Consider the following 23,213-nt stretch of genomic DNA (forward strand, 5'->3'; position numbering starts at 1 on the left):
TCTGCGAACTGCAACAAACACGCGATGAACGGCAGAGCACACGCACACGCGGACCTCCTGCTGTGAGAGTAACGCCACCACAGCCGCAGCTGCTGCTCCTGGAGCTGCCGTCTTCTGTCCTCTTCACTCTTTGCTATTTGATGTAAATAAATGTATAAATGGGCTCAAATAACATCTGTTGCTTGACTTTTAGTCCGACCAGAGGGATGGAGTTCCAGCTCTGGTGTTTCACTCTTGCCTCTTCACAAGTGCCTCCTTAAAACGACGTCCTGCGCTTCCTCAGTCCTCCCTTTCAAACATGTATTTGTATCTGCATTGAAGAAGCATTTCCAAAGTGCAATATCACCCAATAAACCTTTTTAAGTAAATGTTGACCTCTCGTCTTACTGAGCCAACGACCTCACATGCTGTTTCTGAACACACGTTATAAACCCGCTTATCTGTTTGGGTGGGAACACCCTTCCACACTGAAGACCCTCCTCAGCTGGGGGGGCGCGTCTCACGGCCGCCGCTCCAGAGGGAAGAGAAGTTTCAGGACTTGTTTAATGTGAGAGTTGCAGCTCCAGAACTCTTTAATGAGACTAAAGACTCTGTAGCCGTCATGCTCCCAGATCTTACCCACAATGCAAAGTGCTTAGCTCCTTTTGATGTCACAGTGGCGCCTAAGGCAGGGGTAGGGGGTAAGGATGGGGCGGTGTGTTTGTGTGTCAAGGATACGGGTGTGTGTGTGAGAGAGCGAGAGAGTGAGCGAGCGAGCGAGAGTTGTGAAGCTAAGACTTCATCCCGAGCCACAAATGGGTGTTTGATCGTCCCAAGAGATGAAACGATGTGTGATGAATTTAACACTTAACTCAGTGTGAGAGGCTTGATGATGCGGTTTGGAGGCTGATCCATATTAATGCTCTCTTGCCTCAGTCGGACGCCCCCTCACAGCTGCAGCTACCACATACATGAGGCTCAAGCACACGGGAGCCACATCTTCTACTGTAAATCAGCCGTCCTCTTCAGGGCCGCGTCCTCGCCTCCTGGCCAAACGACCTCAGGCCTTCTGAGAAGATACCAATCAAAGTGTGATAGAGAGAGAATATCCTCCAGCTGTCGGCGCCCGCGCTCGCATCAGCGATGCCACATTTCATCCCTCTCAGCACATTATCACACAGCAAGGCTCCTTGTCAGGATATATTGCCGTTTATGCGTCTGATGGATCCCTTCTGAGACTTTCCAACCTGTCCAAAACAGTTTTCAGAGACAACAATCCATAAAACACGTGACAAAGTTAGTGAGTCAAACAACAAATCTTTTATTTACAGACGCTTGAGTCACACTGAGGGGAGGGACCGGCACTGACTGACATGTCACAGACGCCAGGCACGTCAGTCTGCTGCTCAGTATTGCTGTTGACTTCCTACTGTTTACAGGAGAGCGTTAGCAAAAAAAAAAAAAAAAATCCCAATCACTCCTAGTTATCATTTAAACATCTCAATTATGTTTACTTTACATTTTTATACAAGTGCTGATAACAGGAAATAAAAGGCTCCCACAAAGAAAGGCTGAAGGCGAATTGAGACGGCGGAGAGCAAAGAGGAATTTTCCGATCTGAAAGTTGAATCGATGGTTGCAGGTCTCATCCAGACCTCCGCTCCCTCCTGAGTCCAGCAGCTTCAAAAGTATCAGACAATGTGACTCAATCTGTTCTGTAGAGCATTTCAACGTCCAGACCCCGTCTGTGTGAAGCTTGGTGTCGTTACCGTGGGACCCCCGCGGCTCCATCAACACCACTGAGGCTCTGGGGGAAGGGGGAGGAGGTGGTGAGGAGTCCGCTGTCGTTCAGATGGGGAAGGTGGAACACGGATGGGGGAGGGAGGTGTTCAGTACTTCTTAACCTCCACATCATCCGGTGGGCTGGCTTCCACTTTTCTCTTGCCCACGTCTTTCCAGTTGGTGCTCAGGACTGTACCACCTGACTCCATCTACACAGGGGGGAGGCAGAGCAAGAAATCACTGCAGTGGAAAGGGCCGCCGATTCATTAGTAATCTAGTTATGCAACACCTTCTTCCTGCTTTAGAACGCCCCAGGCTTAGGAGTTGACTTCAGCATTACTGCTGTTATTCATTAAAGAACACTCCAGGGCTGAACCCGGCGCTTCACAGTCCACTGACAGTCGGCGCCAAGATGAGAAATCCACTCCAAAGGTATAAAAAGACCAAAAAGCTTTTCTTCTCTACTCCTCACATGTGATTATAAGAGTTTTGCTCACAGCCTCCACCCAGGTAGGCCACGCTCACACAGCCCGCCCAAGTGTGTGTGTGTGTGTGCTTGTGTTCCAGGCACTGACAGGATGAGAGAGCAGAGGGCACACTGGGTGCTGACAGCAACAGTCCAGATTGTGAATCATTTTTAAATTCCAAAAGGCCAAATGATCATGGTTATATTTATATTTTCAGGCCGACAGCCAATTCTGAAAACAGGCCGCATTCGTCACCCGTCGCCACCACAGAAAGTGGACTTTTAAGATGGACCAAGTGGATCGGCCATGTTGTGTCTGTCAGCAGGAGAGGAAACATGTGAGCAGGGATGACGCCTGACATTCGCGAGGAAACAAAGCTTTGGTTTAGCTCACAAATTAGCATTAACTTTGTAGCAACTAGCTAGGACACCAGTGTAGGTGGGTCTGGCCTAGCATATAATAACTGGGGCCCACACGGGTTCGGGTTCGGGTCCGGGTCCTTCATTCTGCAGTTTGTCCCTGGTCTGGGTCTTGGATTTGAAATACTGGATGGGTCTATTCTGGGTCTGGGTAGTGAATCTCTGGTCTCTTGAAGACCTCTAGTGAGAACCAGTAGTCTAGGAGAGGAGTCAAGACTGCCAACCTACATCATGTTTGACCTTTGGATCCAAGCGCCAGAGGGAAGCAGGAGAGAGGCGGAGCCGAGGAGCACACAGACTGAGATATGCGATCATCATGGCGTTGTAGTATTGATGGAGTCTTTCAGTCGTGGCCCTCGGGGGCCCACCGCCATGTTAGAGCCCCTGAGGTGAGCGTCAGAGGCCTCTTTAATATCAGGATTTGCTGCTTTTTTGTGATTTACAAAGCAAAATTTATAATTTTGGGGACTTAGGAAGGACAGAAGGAGCAATGTGAGCGTGTGACTTAAGAACTCTGGGTTATTGTGATTAGCATTTTTCTGATTTTCCTTACATTTTCTGGCTACAACCAGGAAGAAGAAAATGTTCTCCCTCCAAGGGCCAAAACAGAGACCTGACGGTGGCCTGAGGGCCGAAAGATGACCCGCTGAGTCTTTTGTGAAAGTGTCTTGAACACGAGACACACGTGTCCACGCCTGAGAGGCAGAGGGCCTCAATCCTGGGTGAAGTGTCTTTGAGATGAAATGGATATCATCTGGTTATTCGTCACCGATCAAAACTATGTTCCGACCTCTAAGTGCCACAGAGACGGAGTTATTGAGCACTGAATTCATAGTTTGAAGATTTAGGAAAAAAATCACGTAAAAGACGAACAGGAGTTCTATACAATAAAATAAAATAAAAATCCAACCAATTAATTGTCTTGCAAGAAGTAATTAAACAGACCCCAGTATGACAAGGGCGAACCCACTGATGCATCAGCTGGTAGTACAAGTACATGAGGATGTACCTCAGTACCTTTACTTGAGTCTGGCTTTGAATGCAGGACTTTCATTTGGAGCTGTTCTACATCTCTGAGGAGCTGCCCAGCACACACACACACACACACACACACACACACACACACACACACACAAACACGACAGTGTAACTGCGTCCCATTTGCTGTGGTCGTGCCTGACTTGTACCTCATCCAGGCGGTTACTAGGACTGCTCCTGAGCGAGCAGAGATCGTCTGATCCTTGAGAATGTGAAATGAATCTTTACGTCTATTATCGCCATGACAGTGACGAGGTCGAAAAACACGGCGTTTGCTGTCTTTCTTGGGAGAAAAAAGGAGGGAAATCTGTCATTCAAGCTCATCAACAAAATGTATCAAAATTTGTAGGTTATTTTTGTGTTTATAGAGGAGAGTGACAGTTAGAAATATTTTGTTTCTTTAGTTTTTATTTATTGTCCCCAATTTGAATGAATTCCTCAATGGGAAAACCCTTTTGATTAAATACTCCTTTTATATGGCACTTACAACATAGCCTAATTCACCCTTTAACGCGCGCGCACACACACACACACACACACACCCTGGGGTATGACTTCTGCAGGACTCCTCAGAGGGAATCAAATCATATAGACAACAAGGAACCGGATGAATGAGAACAACTTGGAGTCACGTCAGCGCGATACTCACAAACGACTTGTTCATGGCTCGCTTGACCTCGTCCGAGCCGTCCGAGTAGATCTGCTGGAAGAGCTTGTTGAGCGCCGCGTCTCCTTCCAGCTTCTCGCTCTTCTCCTCCTCGCTGATGTCCATCGCCATCTTGTCCCATTTGCGGGTGTAGTGGGACGATGAGGGGTACTGATCTGTCCGGCACAGGAAAACACGGCTGAAGACGCTCTGGTGCGAGGGTGTTGGGTTGTGTGGCTCAAGGAGGACAGCACTGGATTCATCTGCCAGTATCTGATCTTTTATAACTCAATATTCCACATAACACCGAGTTTCGGATCGGATTGTTAAATTTTGTGTACGTCAGAAACACACGTCAACATTTGGAAAGGCCCATGAATCAACCGTTTACTGCACCGTCTCCTCATCTTAACCGAGCGAGCAAAGAAGACTTGAGCCAGATAGGTCTGAGAAATAAGCGCCATCTGTCGATACCGATGACGTGCCGATATCAGCACGCATCGCCAGGGTTCAGTCGATGCTTCATGTGCCGTCCAACTTTTATATTTACATGTTGTGCTGTTCTCAGGCAAACCAGTCTGATTTTAGAAATTCCTATTTTTGTATAAATTCCTTCATTTAGGACTTGAGCTGTTAAACGTGTCATTTTGCACACACTGGCGCTGATCTGACTGTGATTTGATTTCTGTATTTTCTGGATGCAGCGCGACTGCTGCAACCCCAACAAGAGATGAAGGGGAAGGGTGATGAATGTAATCCAGACACAGATTTACATAAATACAGCGGCAGACACATTCAGGCCAAGTGTGGACACACAGCCGTGTGATACCATAATATCAGATGTCAACCATCGTGTTCAAATTCAGCAGTCACAGGCGCTTAGAAAAAGGGCTTTCGAGGTTGAGCTGGTTGCATAGAGAGGCTGCCCATTTCACTTTTGCTCCCCCCTTTCAGCACACACTTATATAAGTAATTAATCCTGTCAGTAATGGAACATGTGGGCTAAAATCCTGAGTCATATTTTTCTGTCTTACCTCTCCCTTTCTGTGCCTACTTGATCCGTCAGACTAATGAAAGACTCTAGGAGGGCTTGACTGCCCACTCGCCTTTTAGTCCAGAGCAGACAAACACAGGAGCTTATACTGATCTTTGTAGAGAGAAATAAGAGGAGGTTGACGGAGAGAGGAGGAGAGGCAGAGATAAGAGAGGAGAGAGGGGAGGCTACTCGGGGGAGACGGCGTAAACGCAGAGGCTGCGGACTGACTGGGATCGAAGTGTTTGATGTTGCATTCCTGTCCTTCTCCCTCCAGCTTCTCCCATCTGATGGCATCTGTCTTCTTCATCTTCATCTCCACCTGACAGAGGAGAGGGTGATGGGGGGATGAAAGGGAACAAGGGAGATAACAATGTGTTACAAAATGGTTTTTCTTTGGAGCTCAGGACCAAAATAACACTTCCATTAGAGTGACATCTTGAAAGTACAGGACATCAGATCATTACTGAGGCCAGAGAGACTGTCAGAGCCGCCGTCAGCTCTGAGAAAGTGTGTGTGTGTGTGTGTGTGTGTGAGTGAGAGAGAGAGAGAGAGAGACATCAGGGATACACGGGGGCACAGCTCAATCTCAAACCTCACTGACAGACATACTGCACTAACGAGATGCCTGTCAGCCAGAGGGCCAGTGTGAAAGACAGAATAAGCAGGAGGGAGGGGGAGGGAGGGGGAGGAGGGCCTTAATTCCACACAGCAGCATCTGATCCAAATCATTACACCAGGGGAACATGGGAGAGCAGGAAAACAATGAGGAGAGAGAGGACACGGCATGGGCACACACTTTTAACACTGAGCCTCATTGACAGGACACATACCAGCGACACGCAACCCCCCCCATTAATAGCATGTGAGTTTGATATGTCTCACGCACGTGAAAGGCAGCTCTGGTTATGTCGGTGCAATTAAGGAACATTTCTGCTCTGCTGGGCGATGTGATGATTCATTTATGAGGGTGCCAGCGGAGGAGGGGGAACCAGAGGTAGACAAGGTTAGTGATGAGGAGGCAGAGCGGCTGACTGGCACAGTGAGGCGTGAGCGAGGGGAGCAGATTGAAGGAAATACGACAGTATGATCGCCGCTACCCAGTGCAAGTGGCAGTACAGTGATAGATCACTTCACTGTGTGTCAGCACTTTCTGCCCCACAAAGGGCCGCATACACAGCGGAGCATCTGTGCAAGGTCCGAAATTAACTTTTTGGCTCACCTGGGAAACTTAAAAAAAAAAAAAAGCAGAAGAAGCTGCAAATACAGGTCAGGCCAAATGGTGCATTATCAAAGGAAGGGGTGGCGTTTCCAGAGCCTGCCTGTGGCTGGTTTGGCCTTCTGACACTCCCCCTCTGGCCCATCCCAGTAGCGACTCTCCGATAGCTGGTTCTTTGATATGAGAACTGGGATCTAACGGATACAAACATGAAAAGGGTTCTGGCTCAGGTGTTAAACTGAGGGTCAGCTCGCCCTGCTGGGGCTGTGCTGAATGTTCCTGATAGCGCTTGTCATAAAAATCTATATTTCATGATCCTGGATTGATAATCCGGATGCTATTATCTAGCATTTTTGCCATTTTGAAATTTTCAATGAAGTACGTAGAGTATCGCCATATTCATTGCACTGCAATACAATGTACTGAAATCGTAACGTGAGGTCTCGGACACCCCACCACTGCCCTGGTCCTTGAGCAAGACACCCGACCCCTCCCATGTGAGGTGTTCAGGTGTCACTGTGACTTCTGTTATGAAACAATCACCAAGATTACATTTCTCCTGAGAGGGAACCACAAAGCGAAAGGGTTTCTACCACGTTCAGTGTCCCATGATCCCGATCAAGTGCATTTATCTGTGTGTCTCCCGTCACAACGATTATGTGCTATGATGCTGCTAACTGGCTTCTTCTCCTTGAGCAGCAGAGGCTCATGGGTATCAGAGAGGAGAGATGTCCCCATGCTGGACTGATAGAAAACAGGATTCCTCAAAACCTGATCAGCATCACTGTGGCTGGTGACCGACCAGGACGGCTGCAGGCTCCAGCAAACTGCTCAGGCCTGTTTGTTGGAGCGGCTCAAAGCAGTTAGAGACAGGAACCTCCCTCAGGTTTGAGACGGAACCCCTGGCATATTAAACCGTTGTTTTTTGACCGACGGACAGGCAACAACTGAGGCTCTGTTGAGCTGCCAGAGGTTTTAGGATGCTTGGAAAATTCAGAGTCTGCTGAAGCTGACAAACACCGCAGCTCGACGGACGTTTGAAGCAGTGTTTCAACCAGACTTTTGGTTCACAAACATTCTGATTACTAAATCTGATGGTTTGTTGAGACTGTGAGTCTGGCTATCCAGCAGCGGTGTCCGATCATGTGATGTCTCTGGAACCGCTCTGAAGCAACGACCGATTAATTAATTAAGTGTTATCAACTGAAAACCACCAGCCAGCAACGCTGGAGCCATGAACAGTCTGGAATGTTTCTATAAGTCTACACGGCAGTCCGTGTGTGTGTGTGTGTGTGTGTGTGTGTGCGTGTGCGCGTGTGGGTGCGTGCTCCCTGGCCATACAACATTAATCTGCTGCCACATCTGTGTTGCCTGGCTTTTAAGGACATGGCAGGCTAGGCGCCGTGTGTGTGTCTCTCTGTGTGTGTGACAGGCGAGGCGATGGCTCGTAAAGGGATGTGACAGCCGAGCCACATACAGGGGCCACCACCCACAGGACCCCAGGGCCTGGGCTATACAATACTACACTACAGACACACACATGTGGACACACACATGCTATTTACAGAAGGGCACTGGGGTCCTATGATGCTTGTCACATGTGTTTTTTTAACCATCGCCCCCCATCCCCCCCAGCAGCATCCCTCGCATCTTCTCCCTCTTTTTCAAGATCCCAACAGATTTTACAAAACTTGGCTGGAACGACACATAAATGAAATAAATATAAACATTCGGAGACACTGACAGGCATGCAAATTAAAGAGGGGAGATGCCACATTAGCTATTTGTGGAAAAGAGATGAGTTTGGAGCTGAATGAACACGCGAATGTGTATTCAAAGTTGAGCAAAGTGTGTTTGCACGCACGATTGTGTGTGTGCGCGCATCAGCCGTCTGCTCTGATCAAACACACTGGTGTGTAATTGGCTCCCCGTTGTCGTGGTGACCCCTGCGGTTGGAATGTCTGTCGTGGTGGAGGACAGGAGGAGGTCATGCTGACGATAATGTGCTACAGAAGACACACACACAAACTGCAAATACTTTGTGTAAATGGCAAAAGTGTGTTGAAAGATTACTCTTCAACCCTGCTGTTCGCATGTGTGTGTGTGTGTGTGTGTGTGTGTGTGTGTGTGCACGCACACGCACATGCCCGGCTTAGCCTCCCCCTGCTAAGTTGTCTTTAAAGACAGCGAGGAGATGAAGCGTAAACATGGTGGAGTGAAGAGTGCGGGGCAGCCTATTACACAGACAGACAGACTGACATTGGTTGGGAATCAACAGCTCCCCAAGCAATGCCCTTTTTTTTTTTTTTTTTAAACGCTCATTAGGGATGCATGCCAATCTGGAGAAACTTGATTTGCTGATGCCGTTGTTCATTTGAATGCTTTTCCCCCCCAGTGGCTCCTTGGCTTGAGAAAATAGAAGCAGCTCCAAAAAATGTAAATGAAAGGCAGCGAGAAAGCTGCTCAGTTAGTTGAGGTCTCGCACGTTGTCATGCAAGCGTGCACACATCACCTGTGGACTTAATCAAAAGGAATTAGGGGCTTTTATGTCAGCTTGGAAATACTGCAGTTACCTATGAGGGCTTAGGAGCTTGGTGTGTGTGTGTGTGTGTGTAAGGGCCATGTGTACCCGCGGAGCCCAGTGGACCAGCAAACAGTCGGGGCTTTGTGGGAGTGTGGACACTCAGTCCGGTTATTCTAGAGGAAGGTGTGTGCTTGCATGGGTGTGAGACAGAGAGACAGACGGGGTGGTGTGTGGATGTCCATGAGGGGTGTATGTACACTGACAAACAGCACATGAGGAAGAGAAAAATGTGAGTGGAGATAAGAGTCTGAGATCATCTTCAGCTGCGGTCTCTCAGACTCAGCCCTTGTTTAAGCTGCAGCCCACGTGCACCTCTGGTATGCAGTGACCGCTGTTGCCATGGAAAAGTGAGAAAGTGAGCGAGAGTGTGTTTTTCAAAAAGGCGGGTGGGATTTCTTTGCAGGTCAGCCTGTACTCAGCATGCTGTAGCCAGTCGATACAAAGCACACAATAGAGCCGTCAGGTTATGTAAAACTGATCATCAAATTGTCGAGGAGACTCAAACGTCTGTATTATTTTGGGGACGATGCAATTCAAGCACCTGCGATGGCGTACAGCGTTTCCTCTCCCTCTGTGGCCTCACTCCAAGATAAACCAAAATAAATATCCTTGGCGCTTTCACGGAATATTGGGCAGGTTCCAGGATGCTCTACATCAATCACAGCCAATCTTATTATCCCAGCGCTAAAACAATTGCTGCGTTTTGATGCTTCCCTCCAAAGGGCACTTTTGATACTTTCCTCAAACAAGGTTGTTCAAAACCCTTTTTTTCGATTCACAAAAGAAGGCTACCTTTGAAATACTCACATAGCACTTAATTACGAGCTTTATTCTTTTTAATTAAACCAGCTAAAGGCCAGATTACTACGGCTGCGTCTGTCTTTCTGCTGAGTTTTAATCAAATATCAGGAGGGAGTTGCCATTAGCAGGTCACTCGTCTCTGTTTTCACATGCAGACATCAGCAGATCATGTAAACCCCTCACTTCATTGAGATCAGCAGCACACGGCTTTTGGAGGAAAACTCTCTGCCACTGACAAGCTGGCATGGATGAAGGTATGGGAGCCATGAAAGGCCAGTGATGCAATTACATTTCTGATCTCGTCATAACAGATTAATAAGCCTGCGACAACAGGCTATCGACACGTCATCACAAGATCACCAAGCTCATCTCCTGAGCTGAAGAAAATATTGTGGTTTAAAGGCGACTGGTAACTCATGATCATAGTAAGTTGTTATCTATTTCTATACAATTATTGCAAGCGCTGCAAAAAACAAAGTACATTTGGCTTTTGTCAGCATCAGTACGACTGCGCCCTTTGATGGGGCCTCAGACCTCAGATACATCAGCTGGACTCGTACCGACCCCCCTGAACACATCTGTTTTGCATTGTCAATAAAGTTCTGCATTTTTTTTATTATAGTGACATAACATTACTGGCACTGGGCGGCACGGTGGAGCAGTGGTCCTCACTGCAGCCCCCCAGCAGGAAGGTTGTGGGTGGAGCCCCGGCTGGAGCACGGGGTCTTTCTGGGTGAGTCTCCATGTTCTCCCTGTTCCTGCTGGGTTCTCTCTGGTACTCCAGCTTCCTCCACAGTCCAAAGACATCAAGAGGGACCAGGTTAATCCAGACTCTAAATTGACCGTAGGCGTGGCTGGGAGAGCCAATGGTTGTCTGTCTCTATGTGTTGGCCCTGCCATGGACTGGTGACCTGTCCAGGGGGAAGGCTGCTGGGATAGGCTCCACCCCCACCACCCTCAACAGGAGAAGAGGGAGAAAATGGATGGATGGGTGGAGGGATGGATGGATGGATTACTGGTACTACAAATTATAATGTAACCTTACCAGTAATATTTATTTTGTCGTGCGGAGTCACTAGAAGCAGTCTAGTAGATTTCCATCTGTGTGAAGCTCACACAAACATGCAGGGAGACCAGTTTTAACCTGGATGATCATGTGACCTCGTTGCCCAACACAGGCTTTGCAACGTTCACCTCTAAAGTTGTTGATCATGATAAACATTTCTGACGTGACTCGATCCAGACAGACACAGACGTGCAAACCTTCACTGAGATGCTTATATGAAGCAAAACCTCGATGTTCCTGAAGCCTTGCCAATTGTTTCAGGCCTGAACCCAAGCAGACCTGGACCTAGACCAAGCAGACCTGGACCTAGACCAAGCAGACCTGGACCTAGACCAAGCAGACCTGGACCTTCCTTTCTTTTTTTATATTTGGAAGCGTTAAGAAGCCTGTTGACTCACACCTATGGTAGACTCTGACTGAGGAGTGACAAGCATCATCGCCGTGCACCCTGAGGCTCTGTGATCGTTAGTAAGCTGCTCCAGCTTGTATCAAGGTTGACTTCTTACCGCAGTGGTTTGGCCTGGACTCCAGTCCTGGCTCTCTGATACCTGCCCGCTCTGCTCACACAATCTAAAAAACTACAGGAGCTAAAATATTTACCATCTCAACTCCAAATGTTCATGAAATATCTTTGCTCACAAGCTATTTCCACTGCCCCGGAGTTGAAGCTCGAAGAGAAGCTTGAAGAGTCATGATCATGATGTTAGCATTGATTTTCTAGGAATCCCACCACTGAGCCCAACTCTTCTAATGAGCTGCTGCTCCAGTGAATCAGGAGCTAAACATCATGCTACTGCTAATTCACTGAGCACGCTCGTCTTAGCACCTTTGGCTGTTTGATCGCCAAGATTGGCCACTTCAGACTGAACAGCTGCAGCGTTTCATCTGACAGTAGCAGGTGTCACTGACTGGATGCCCTGATGGAACCACAGACCGTCTGCTTATGATCTCCTCAACAAGGACCCTAAAAATGGACTTGGCAGAGGATCCATTTTAGCCCCAAAGTACTGAGTAGCCCACCTTTGTGACGTGACAACAATCAGGTGAGACGGCGTCTCCCTGTTCCAAACCTCATTCAACCATTTTCTTTCAACAAGTTTCAGCTGAAGATGCTTTTGCGGATGTGAAGTCTAGAAATGAAGGATGGAAGAGTCGTCCGCAAGCATCCCAATGTCTGTTTGTAGGGTTCAACACAGAGCAGAGCTTTGTATCACCCCATACTATTGGCAAGACCAGATTGATTTGCTGCCTTGAAAATAATAATCAAACTTAACAAGCAAACCAATCAAAGCAGCACAGTTGTTATCTTCAGGCTCAAATCTGACAGTGGTCTCAACCCTGAATCAGCACACTCAGCCAGCACGCTAATTAGCCTCCATCCACTGTAATACCCACTAATTAGTTTAGAGTAAAAAAGTGCCCTTCCCACTCATTAGGCTTGTAATCACCTTAAACAGTGCTGAGGAACTCTAAGCGGGTACAGCCCTGATAAGTATGTGTGTGTGTGTGTAGGAGTGAGGATTTGTGTATATGCGTGAATCTCCTGTTAGCTGAAGGCTCCACAGGAGCTTCGCCGTGTACAGCGAGAGTGGATTTTCTCATTTCTACTCCAGCGACAGCGAGCTTTACCAGCATTAAGGAATTATAAGGAGTGGCAGTCTATTTTATACAGAGTGAAATTATTGAAGAGATTAAGATGTTAATCTCGGGGCAGTAACCCTAAAACTGATCAGTCTCAGGTTCAGTGAGCGCGTTACAGTCGCAGCTTCAAGGTTCTTTTACTCAGTGTCTCACACCACCTTCTGACATGATCTCCTCCTGAAACTGCATTCATAAGCAGGACTGCTTGTGACTCTGGCAAAGACGGAGTTTCACTTCCTCTTTGCTTGACGTTAATGCATCATATTTTCTTTACAGGCATAAACAACGTCCATGTCTTTTGCAGGTGAGCGTATTTACAAGAACGGTAACACGACGTACAGTGTTTTCATTGGTTCTGAGACAAAAACAGATTTTCATTTAATGTCTAAACCTAGTTGGATTGACCTCAAAATGTTGCGTCTTCCTTGTTTGTTGTTGACCCAAAAAAAAATGTTGTTTTCCTTGTTTGCTGGGTGTTTTTCTACGGAGAGAAAGCTGTAGAGCGGTAAACAGTTTATTTTTCACTACAGCTGAAGTCACTGTGGAGAAAAACATCTTCAATCAGCAAAGACCTAATTCTGTGTAGGAAACAGGTGATACTATCTGCTCTAAAAAAAACACACACACACAAAAAACGTCATTTGTAAAATCCCATGGTTCCCCCCGTGGAGGTGTCATATTTCGCTGGTTTTCCAATGACTGAAATATGACAGAATGTTTCCATGTTAAAAACTACTAACTACTGGTTTAACCCAGAAGACAAACAGCTAACAATCAAGGGTTAGGGTTATTATCACACGCACTTCTGCTCAGATGAGGCCACAAACTTAAAGCTGTCTCAGGTTAAGGAGCTGTCCTTTTGCTTTATCAGTCTTTTAATGCACGTCCTCCATCGCACAGGGATGCCACTTGCTACCTTGTTTGGTTTGAGATGTGAACCTGAAGGAAACAAGCCTGTGACCAGCTGTACGGGGGCCTAGCCCCACCTACTGTTCCAGGGGCAGACAGGCTTTGGTCAATAAACTGATTCTTTGCCAACGATGTATACTGGGACAATGACTGGAGCACTGAAGGGGCCGTATTATGCCCATTCCCAGTATAACGTTTGCATTTTGGTGGTTTAATTAACAATATTCTCATGTATTTATGGTCAAAAAGCTCCATGATTCAGCTCCACAGCCCATGAATCCTGCCACTGCTGTCAGAAAAACTCTGTGTGGACCATGATCAACGGAGACCCAACATGTGGTGTAGTGCTCATCAAATCTCCAAATTTCCAATAATCGTTAGAAAAAAATGCATGACTGAATTAATTGAGGGAATTTCCAAAAGTCTGTTTGCCCCAGTGTTGAGCAAAGTAACCTCAGAGGTGACTTCATCCGACCGTTCTCGTCCCGTGTACTCGAACATCTGACTTCCTCTCATGTTCCTTTTGGACATGGACTCGAGACCTTCTGTCACTGTCCCTGCTTCATGAGTGCGTCTCACTCATCTGTCTCACTTAAATCTCAACCTGTCAGCCAACTCATTGCAAACGTATGTGTAAAACACAAAGTTGCCAGGATGATAAGAGGCCGAGTGTGTCGTCATCTTTCGATCAAAATGTTCTATGTAGTCGGTAATCGGGGTGCCGGTTGCTCAGGTTCTGAAACAGGGACTACAGGGCCAACACACAGAGACAGACAACCATTGGCTCTCCCAGAGAGAGAACCCAGCAGGAACAGGGAGAACATGGAGACTCACACAGAAAGACCCCGTGCTCCAGCCGGGGCTCCACCCACAACCTTCTTGCTGGGGGGCCACCGTGAGGACCACTGCTCCACCGGGCCGCCCAACAAACATTCAATTCACATGAGTTTTGCATTTTGTTGTGCACACTGCATTAAAATCTACAATGTGCTGAGCGGGGTGCCACAGAGGAATGTTCTCTCCTAAACACACCCATGTGACATTTGAGTGACATTCAATGCTTTGGGTGCGACATTCTTGAGTCACACACTGTCCGTTTGCCAGTAGTCTGTGTTTTCCTGCAGAATCCCAATATTATCTAATCTGGAAACTCTGCTGCTCTGAGGTATAGACGTGGAAGAAAGTTTGAGGTATTTTCTTCCAAAAATGAATGTTTTGTTGATTTGAAAGTTTTTCTAACACCGTAATTGCTCAAGGTAACTGAAGGTAATGGTGGTACCTTAGTGGTGAGGATCTTGAAGGTGCTCTGCTGTGGGATGATGGGGTGCAGGAGCTGGAGGTGGAGCTTGTAGTCCTCCCCTGACGCCAGCCGTATCACGGCAGAGAGCTAAAAGCACAGACAGCAGACATTAGCCTTCTTAGGCTCATTGCTCTGTGGGCTTGAGATACGTTGTGAGCACTGACAGTAAGAAACGAGGAAAACAAGCATGAAATGGCTTCTAAATTAAATCAGAACTGTAAAAGAATAATGATAGAACAATAAGACAGAGAACAATAAAAACAGAAAAAGAATGATAATGAATTTTATTGTCCAATCCAATTCATCGTGGTCAGGAAATACAAAACAAAAAGAAAGTATGGAGGGCAAGGTGTCAGAATGTCCTCGACAATAAGCGTCTGATCTGGCTGGTGTGACAGCCAGGAGTATCCTGGCGCTGTCCCCTTCAGCCACTGAGCATCAGTGATGAGGGCGGCTCAGACAGCTCTAAGAGCCTGTCATTCTCTGGGACGGCATGGGTGGCTCGTTGGACAGCAGGGACATGGCCTCGGCTGTGGCTCAAATCCACACGCTCCTTTCACACTCCTCACTCAGCACACGCTGCGCTCCTATAGCACCCTAGCAGCACACTGGAAGAAGAACCTGCCTGTTGATTTGGTATGTGCGTACATGAACCTGACTTCTCTAATGCTAAATGAATAAAAGAAGTAGTTCATCTGGGATAAAAGCTTAGAAAGTTAGCTTAAGTAGCTTTTGGGCAATTCTTAAAGCTATCAAAGCCTTAATATTCATTTCCAGAGGAGTGCTGCTGCTGTCTGTAGGTACACAGCTGCTGCATTCTCAGTAGCCAGGGAAAATAACTGGAGCCACCTCCTTTCATCTTTAATTTCTTTTGTATATACTGACCTAGTAATAAAATATGAACTTATCTGTACTTCACACCACAGAGGGAGCTTAACAAGTGACTGTGTGATTTGGAGCGAGTGAACTATTTCTTTTGAAATGGGGGTAAACTCCGTTTGTTATTCTATTAGGAAAGACAAAGCCGCTCCCTGGGGTGCCCTGCGGTTATCCCTTGGAGGGGGAAAAGAGGAAAGGAAAGACAGAAAGGAAGACAGAAGAGGGGAAAAAAAGAGTGTTGTCCCTGGAGGGTGCTGCAGCTGATCCTAGATCAGTTATATCTTCTATCTACAGACAATTAGGAGGTTGGCGAATCTGGCGAGGGTAAATTGTTCTTAGATCTGTACTTTGGGGGCAATGTTAACAAGGCACCACTGGAGGGATAGTTAGTTCTGTGGGGAGTGTGTGTGTGTGTGTGTACGTAGGCGTGTTCACGCACAAGTGTGTATGAGACCCATCTAATGGGCCCCCCTGAGGAAACACCCAAGAGCTTACCCATCTCTCTTCCACACACACCACAGACTCTCTTCATTTCTCTCTTGTTCAAAAGCCAAATTCTTCCCTTCTGTTCTTAATTGCGTGTTTATACCTCTTTTTCCATGAAGCTGACACACACGCCGTCCTTGGGTACATTTTTTGCCATGACTGTGACAATGACTTGAGATTCTGTTTGGTACCAGTCATATCTGCAATAGACACGCGGATACACAACTGATTAAGAAGTCCAAAACAAGTGTAATTAAAAGGATAGAAATCAGCCAGTTAAAGGACACAGATAAACGATAGCGTGTTAATATTTATCTACTTACTTCACAGGTGGGACTGCCGGTGTCTGCTGTGTTGTTTAGCCCCCAAGAGAGAGGAGAACATGGTGATAAGGCAGAGGGATGAAACAAAGAGGACATAAAAACAACTGAGGGGAGAAACATCAACACAACAAAGGAAGCTTAGTTTTTCAAGCAGGAGCCCGCTATGATCGGGCCTCTGCTCTCCACTGATGCTGAGGGCAACAATGCCCCCAGGTGGTAGCAAAGAGAAACTCACCCTGTTGATGCTGCTGTTCTGTGTCTCCTCTGCAGGAAGAAAAAAATATGTATATATAGATGCGTAGCAGGTACAAAGGTTTAAAATCTCCTTTCAACTCAACTCTGAACTGCTTTAATGTCTTTTCTAGCTTTTATTCTAGCATGTTCCCGTAGCTCAGTGACAGACGACTGCCCCACAGACACACCCGCCAAGCCTCACCAGCAGTTTGTTTACTGGTCCATCGATGCACATTAAATGCCCAGTGAGCCCAAGCAGGCCTGATCACCGTTTACCAGCATGCTATCATACATTATTCACTAACTTCATTAGAGAGTGCAAGCATAGAGGGATGAGCGAGATGATACGAGGCGTGTTAATGTTGTCTTAATCAGGTCGTAGAGTGGTGTGTGTGTGTGTGTGTGTGTGTGGGGGGGGGGGTTTCAAACATCAGTGAATCACAGCGCTCCTGGGAGTATATATGCATGCGGGTGTGAAGCGTGTTTGTCAAAACTCATGCACTTGTTTACTTGAGACGATCCAGAGGGTCTGGGCACCGCCGGCAAACAAACTCTCCACCCAGACACGTCGTGCTTTTATAGAACAAGGCAGCTCTGCTTTAACACTCCCCACTGCCATCGCATAGATTCATGGACATGTGCAGACACCACGAGACTGCTCAGATGGACTGATGACTCCAAAATGGAGGACTTTAGTTCAGCCTTGATGGCCAGGAGAACATCGTATACATGGATCAGCAAGATGTTCTTGTACACCATCATTCATGTCTCCGAGCGAGTCAAACTACTGGCAGTAGATAAGACCATTTAACTCCCAACACACTTTAAATCAGAGACCAAAACTAAACTTAATACACGAGAGAAGTGTAAGCTCACGACTCACCGCTCAACATCTCCTCACAACGCTTGATCCAAATCTCAAATGATTTGTCAGAACCTGTCAGAATCATAACAAAAAGAGAGAAAGGTGCTCATGTTTTTGTTACAACATGATACGAACCAACAACTCAATTAGAGACATCAGTGTAAACAGCTGGGGGCACCAGGGAGGTGGGAGTCTAAAGTGGTTTGACTAAACGCCCGGAAAGGCTGAGGGCAACGACTTAATAGGTTTTATTCCAAAGCAGAAATTACTTGGAAGGAAATGGGCTTACGTAGCTGCAAGGTGAGTGAGAATGTGTGTAGTAGATAAATGTAGGCGACATCGGGGCCCAGTGGATATGTGAATTTACAAGCAAAACATTTCCAAACACTGCACTGACTTGTGGACCCTAGGCCTCCTTTTTCTTTTCTTCCCCCCATCACATTGGTTTAATTCTGACAACAGTTTTTCTAATTACTTCCTCCAGATACTTGATCAACCTGGACAATGAGGTTAGTCACCATGGCGAGCCTTCGTCATGCTGGCTGAGCCAACATGTGGCTGGCCGAGATCACAACTGAATCCCAAAGCTGCATCTGACTACACGCCCCCCCCCCCCACTGACCGACTCACTCAGTCACTGAGTTAGGGGCCTTGAAACCTGGTTCTCTGGCCCCCGGCACTGTAGCAGAAAGGAATGAGATTTTTTTTTAATGAATCACTTAATTAACTGGCAGTAATGCCAAGATTACTCTTATTGAGTTTATTGGATCAGGACAATGCACGTTAACCAACACATCAGCAGTAGCATCAATATAAAGCTGCCCGAATTAGCGCAGTTGCTAAATTTCGTCGGCAGTCGTAAGGAAGGTACCAAAAAGGCGGTCATACAGGACACACATACCTCACAGCTAGTATACCACAAATGGGTAAATACCATGAACCATTTCATGACCACCTACAACTCAACTGATGGTTAAAATGTATAACAACCCTAAAAGCCCAGGGTTTGGGCATCAGAGGAGGGAGCAGGCTGCGCCTGAGCGTGACTGGTCGGTTCTCAACTAGTTTGAGGAGGTTTATAGAAGGTTATGTAGCAGTTTAGTCCTTATTTTTCATTTCATTCCAAGTAAAACAATGCTGAAAGGGCACAGATAAAACGAAACAATTAGGATATTACATGGAATTTTCTTCACCCTGCACTCAGTGAGGCAGCAGGGGATGGAGCTTTGCACTGGGAGCCAGCAGCCGTACTCACCATCCAGCTGGTGTCCCTGAGTGAAGGCTGCGTGTGCTGACTCATAGTGGTTCAGGTGGTACTCTGCTATTCTGCAGCGAGAGGGAGAAAAGCACACAGCAAACAACAGTCAGGATCGCTGGGCCCCCAGTGAGGGGTTTACAGGCACCGCTCAGGTCAGCGGCTGGATCACAGCATCTGAGGTTTGGACAGTAAATATGACAGCTTAACTAACCCTTCAAACCAGTCTCTCCCAGCTGGTAACTGGTGTGTACGGGTACTGGGACTGAGGTGCTATGGTTTGCCTCTTTAACGGCACTGCCGCTGAAATTTGGCAGATCGTAAATGTAATCCAAGTAAGAGTGTTTTTAGATTGCTGGATTATTGAGTTACACCATCCCAGACTTCTCTGATATGCATTGATGTCTTTGCTCGCTTGACATTTTAATCAACCATTGACAAGAGAGGGCGCTACATTTCAGGAATGCTTGATCTGAAATCTAGACTTCCTTTGACAGACATTTTGGATGATTCCTTTTTCTAAATATGACATATCTTTTCGTACATGTTTTCCCGGGACCGCTCAGCTGCTTACCCACTTTCTCAAACATTTTGTTAAAGCTCTTCTCAAAACAAACAGTAGGGGGATTCTGTAGGGATGCAGGATTAAACCAGTGCATTCTCAGTATCTCCAGATACTCAGAATTAACTTGATATCAGCCCAGTTTAGCTGAAGTCTCTTCTGTCCTCGTCAATGAAAAAGAGAAACACAATTCTTTTTCAAAATGGCAGTGTTTACTTGTGATTTCATGATGTGTAAAATTCAACTATCATGTAATCTTGTTTTTGTACAGGTAAATAAATGAAAGGTAAATATCAGCTCTCGGCCAATCGGTTGCAGAAATAACAACAACAGTGTCCAACCTCGTACACCCAGAGCGTTAGCATCGTCACGTTCAAACATGCTTGACTTGTATCCTTAAGCTGCATGAATGGCGACAAACACATGTGCTTAAGTGGGGCTGCTAAGTGTGTAATTACAACACCTCCTCTTCTACACAAACATAATACACACCCTGTTCTCATGAAAGCAAGTGGGAGGTTGGGCTTCAGCTGCTGGGCCTTCTTAGCATCATCAGCGGCACCTGTGAGGAGAAGATAACAATATCAGCTTTGTTTTTCAACCCATCATACACCAAAATAAGGATTTGTCAGTGGGTTGAGGAAACCCACAACAGTCCTTCCCCATTACCAGTGGATTCATATTGTTCATCCTGCTGTGTTACAGTCACTTGACATGGAAATGAGAGTGGATTGGCCCACCAACAACACAGGCCCGACGTTTGTGGGTGTTAAGTGCTTCTGTTTTATGTCCCATTCAACAGTACGGAAGGAAATTCTTGATTCTGCAGTGTAGACATCAAAGGCTAATCCAGACTTTGATATCGGAGAGATATTAATACGACTATTGAAAACATTTTTAGGACATTTATGGCTTTGAGCTCTTAAAAGTAACTGACAAGAGACATGCAGTATTCAGGCTTACAGCTGTAGTTTTTGAGGAGTATGTGGGCATAAGCACGCTGGCAGAAGCACTCAGCGTTGTTGGAGTCTCCCTGCAAGGCCTTGCTCAGTTCCTGGACACAGACAGAGAGAGAGAGAGAGAGCGAGAGAGAGAGATGGTTCATACACACACGAGCGATCTGGCTGAGTATCGCAGAGCAACTGAGGCCAAAATCGTTGGCTCCTCTATCGGAGACTTCAGCAGTCCTGAACAAATCATCTTTAAATCCAAATCTAATTTAGTCAAATTCACTAACTTAAGCTCGTCAGGTGATTCGATGCAAGATTGGTGGCATCTTTCACTTGAAACACAGCAGACGCAACTGTGTGTGGAGCTCCTTGGCCTGGCTGGAAACAAACATTCAACCAAGTTTACAAGTAGAACTGGACGATCCAAACCAACTTTAGTTGAATGATATGGCCAATTGAAAACCACAAAATTACAGGATGAGCAGTGTTTGTGATTGGCTCTCTACTCACAGGAGGCGCAACTGAAACAAGTGCCTCTGACTGACATCTGCAAAAGCAGCTTCACGAGTCTGACGCCTGAGTCACAACCACTGACACGGAACATTTGTTTCGATGGATTTCAAAGCAACACGTCAACGTTTTTTTGGGACAAAAGCTCATTATCCAACCTCCCTAGAGCCAGAGAAGATAGCCTTCTCTCCTCTGTGCTGCATTAGGGGCTTGAGACCAATTGACTGCTAGTTAGCTTCGTGCAATGAATGGTTGTGGATGGGCAGATTAGCATACTGCTGTCAAAGGCCATCAAAAGATACGTTCAGGATCTTGGTCGGTTCATTCGTAACCCTTCATGGCCTCTTAGAGATGTGGACATGATTTGTTGGCAGCAAGTTTTGAGGTCTTGCATCAAATCACTGGGCCAAGATGCAAAGTAGTTCTGGCCATGTGTCTGATTCCAAGCTTACAATATCTTGTCGTTTGTGTTTCCTGAAAAGTGATGCACACAATCCAAGTTCTGCTAATGCAGGCAAAGAATGTTTTGAGAAAAGTTTATTTACCCGATGATTTGACAGGTATGCTAGCCTGCCCATCCACTACCATTCATCGTGCTAAGCTAACTAGTGGTCAGCAGGTCTCTGAGGGTCTCAGCTCTCGACGCAACACGGAGGAAAGCGGGGGGGGGGGGGGGCGACACTTCTTCTTCTTGTCTGGATCTGGGGTTGACAGGCACAGTTTCTAACAACCACTGCAGGTAATCGAAACTGAAGCACTGAGTTCATGCTACACTGTCACTCGGTAGTTGCAATGCCTCAGTGGAATAAACCAAGACCAGACTCAACTCAATTAAATGACAAACACTAAATAAATGAGCTATGAATACTGCAGCAGTAAAAGAAATCACATTACAGACATGAAGCAGCGGCTGCTCCGGCAGACAACAAAGACTGTTAAAACAATGTAATCACCACAATAGTTTCAGACATCTGCCACATGCTCAACAACCTAATACAATCTAATTATGTAGGCAACACCATTCTGTCATTGTGGTTCTGCAAGTGTCGCAAAGCAACTCAGGCTGTTGGAGTATTTAGCTCGACACGCTGCTCCATCAGTAATATGGCTCTTCCTCTCCCAGTAAAGGCGGGTCTCCTACGCCGTTAACACACAAGAATGTCACAGCTCTCATCTTGCTGACGCAGCCACCAGGTAGATGGAAATCAGAATTCCGTTTTGTTTCCCAGTCAAGATGGACCAGCACAGGGACCAGCCCTAGCAGCCAGTCGCAGTTGGTCGAAAAGAAAAATGTGACACCAAAAATTACAGTATTTTAGAAAATGTTTCATACGCTGATTAATAAGTATGAATCTATTCACTGATTCCTCTCTTTCGTGTTGTGTTTTTGGGAGGGACGCTTGGGTTCTGCTGCTGTTTTCCTCGCATCCGCTAGCTTACGGCACGAGTTACCATGGTGACGGCTCACGGACAAGCCACCTATATATTTGTGACTGGGAATTACGGGATGAACCCAGTTTCCTTGCTAACCCACAAAAGCCACCTGACGACACGACCACCGATCAGAGAGGGACAAGGCAGCGTTAGCTAACTCAGTCAGCGGTCCGAATCTGTGCTAACGTTAGCCACGCTGCTATTGTACTCTATTCTCCGTGTAAAACACGGAGGACGGTAGCGCTGACAGGTTATCAAGGAAGATTGAAACATTTGACGAAACCGACATGTTATGTGTTCCTGGGCAGCGAATGTTTACCTCCAGAGCTTTCAGTGGATCTTCATCAATGAGGCTATCGGGGAAACTGCTAAACCGAAAGGAGAGACCAAGTATTAATCAGCTGGATAGCGAGACATTTGTGAAAAGATATGAACATAGAATGCATTTGTTTAGATCGACTTGCCATTCGGTTGCCATTGGTTCGCAGCTGATGTAGACGGTGTAGCAGAGTACCGGGAAAGTTCTAGAAGTGTGGGGACAGTTGGAAACGTGAGACACAGCTCGAGCTCGGCAGCAGGCAGGTCAACATCCGGCCGAGCAGCGCCCCAGAGGACACACCGCCACCTGGCAGCTGGGCGGACTCATAACCACGACAAATTACTGCCAAACACCCAGCTGTAACAACGGCACCGCCGGGACTGATACATAATAATAAATGACCCACCCCCCGAAAAAAAAATCGGTGTACTTTGTTCAGTATGAGTATAAATAATCTACTTGGTAAAATCAGTATTTCACTAAAATATTTCACACATTTTAAATTTGTAGCT

General features: G+C 46.6%; 1 protein-coding gene across 3 annotated transcripts; it reads right to left on the minus strand.

The window, feature by feature from the left end:
- Nucleotides 1-1,297: 1,297 nt before the first annotated feature.
- On the minus strand, nt 1,298-22,992 carry sugt1 (SGT1 homolog, MIS12 kinetochore complex assembly cochaperone). 3 transcript variants are annotated; one of them, XM_086202971.1, is made up of 13 exons: nt 22,847-22,992; nt 22,702-22,750; nt 20,452-20,542; nt 19,981-20,050; nt 18,927-18,997; nt 17,690-17,743; nt 16,808-16,836; nt 16,573-16,595; nt 16,353-16,449; nt 14,864-14,971; nt 5,596-5,686; nt 4,335-4,507; nt 1,298-1,970 (listed from the first exon to the last, which is right to left on the minus strand). In XM_086202971.1, the coding sequence occupies exons 1-13, from the start codon at nt 22,858-22,860 to the stop codon at nt 1,869-1,871; spliced, it is 972 nt and encodes a 323-aa protein (XP_086059097.1). In that variant the 5' UTR covers nt 22,861-22,992; the 3' UTR covers nt 1,298-1,868. The 3 variants fall into 3 exon arrangements, with proteins under 3 accessions (XP_086059097.1, XP_086059096.1, XP_086059098.1); XM_086202970.1 differs by having other exon boundaries at nt 16,573-16,598; nt 22,847-22,991; XM_086202972.1 differs by having other exon boundaries at nt 16,573-16,598; nt 22,702-22,747; nt 22,847-22,963.
- Between the last annotated feature and the right edge of the window lie 221 nt (nt 22,993-23,213).

Source organism: Aulostomus chinensis, chromosome 5 (assembly GCF_037954235.1).
Source record: "Aulostomus chinensis isolate RoL2024-O1b breed Wild chromosome 5, RoL_Achi_v1.0, whole genome shotgun sequence".
In the NCBI taxonomy this organism is placed as follows: Eukaryota; Metazoa; Chordata; class Actinopteri; order Syngnathiformes; family Aulostomidae; genus Aulostomus; species Aulostomus chinensis.

Excerpts from the sequence above, each read along its gene's own strand:
- sugt1 (XM_086202970.1), bottom strand. Across the intron at positions 16,599-16,807 it reads AGAACAGCAGCATCAACAGG|CAGACACCGGCAGTCCCACC; the intron begins GTGAGTTTCTCT and ends TAAACAACACAG. Across the intron at positions 16,450-16,572 it reads CCGGCAGTCCCACCTGTGAA|ATATGACTGGTACCAAACAG; the intron begins GTAAGTAGATAA and ends TGTCTATTGCAG.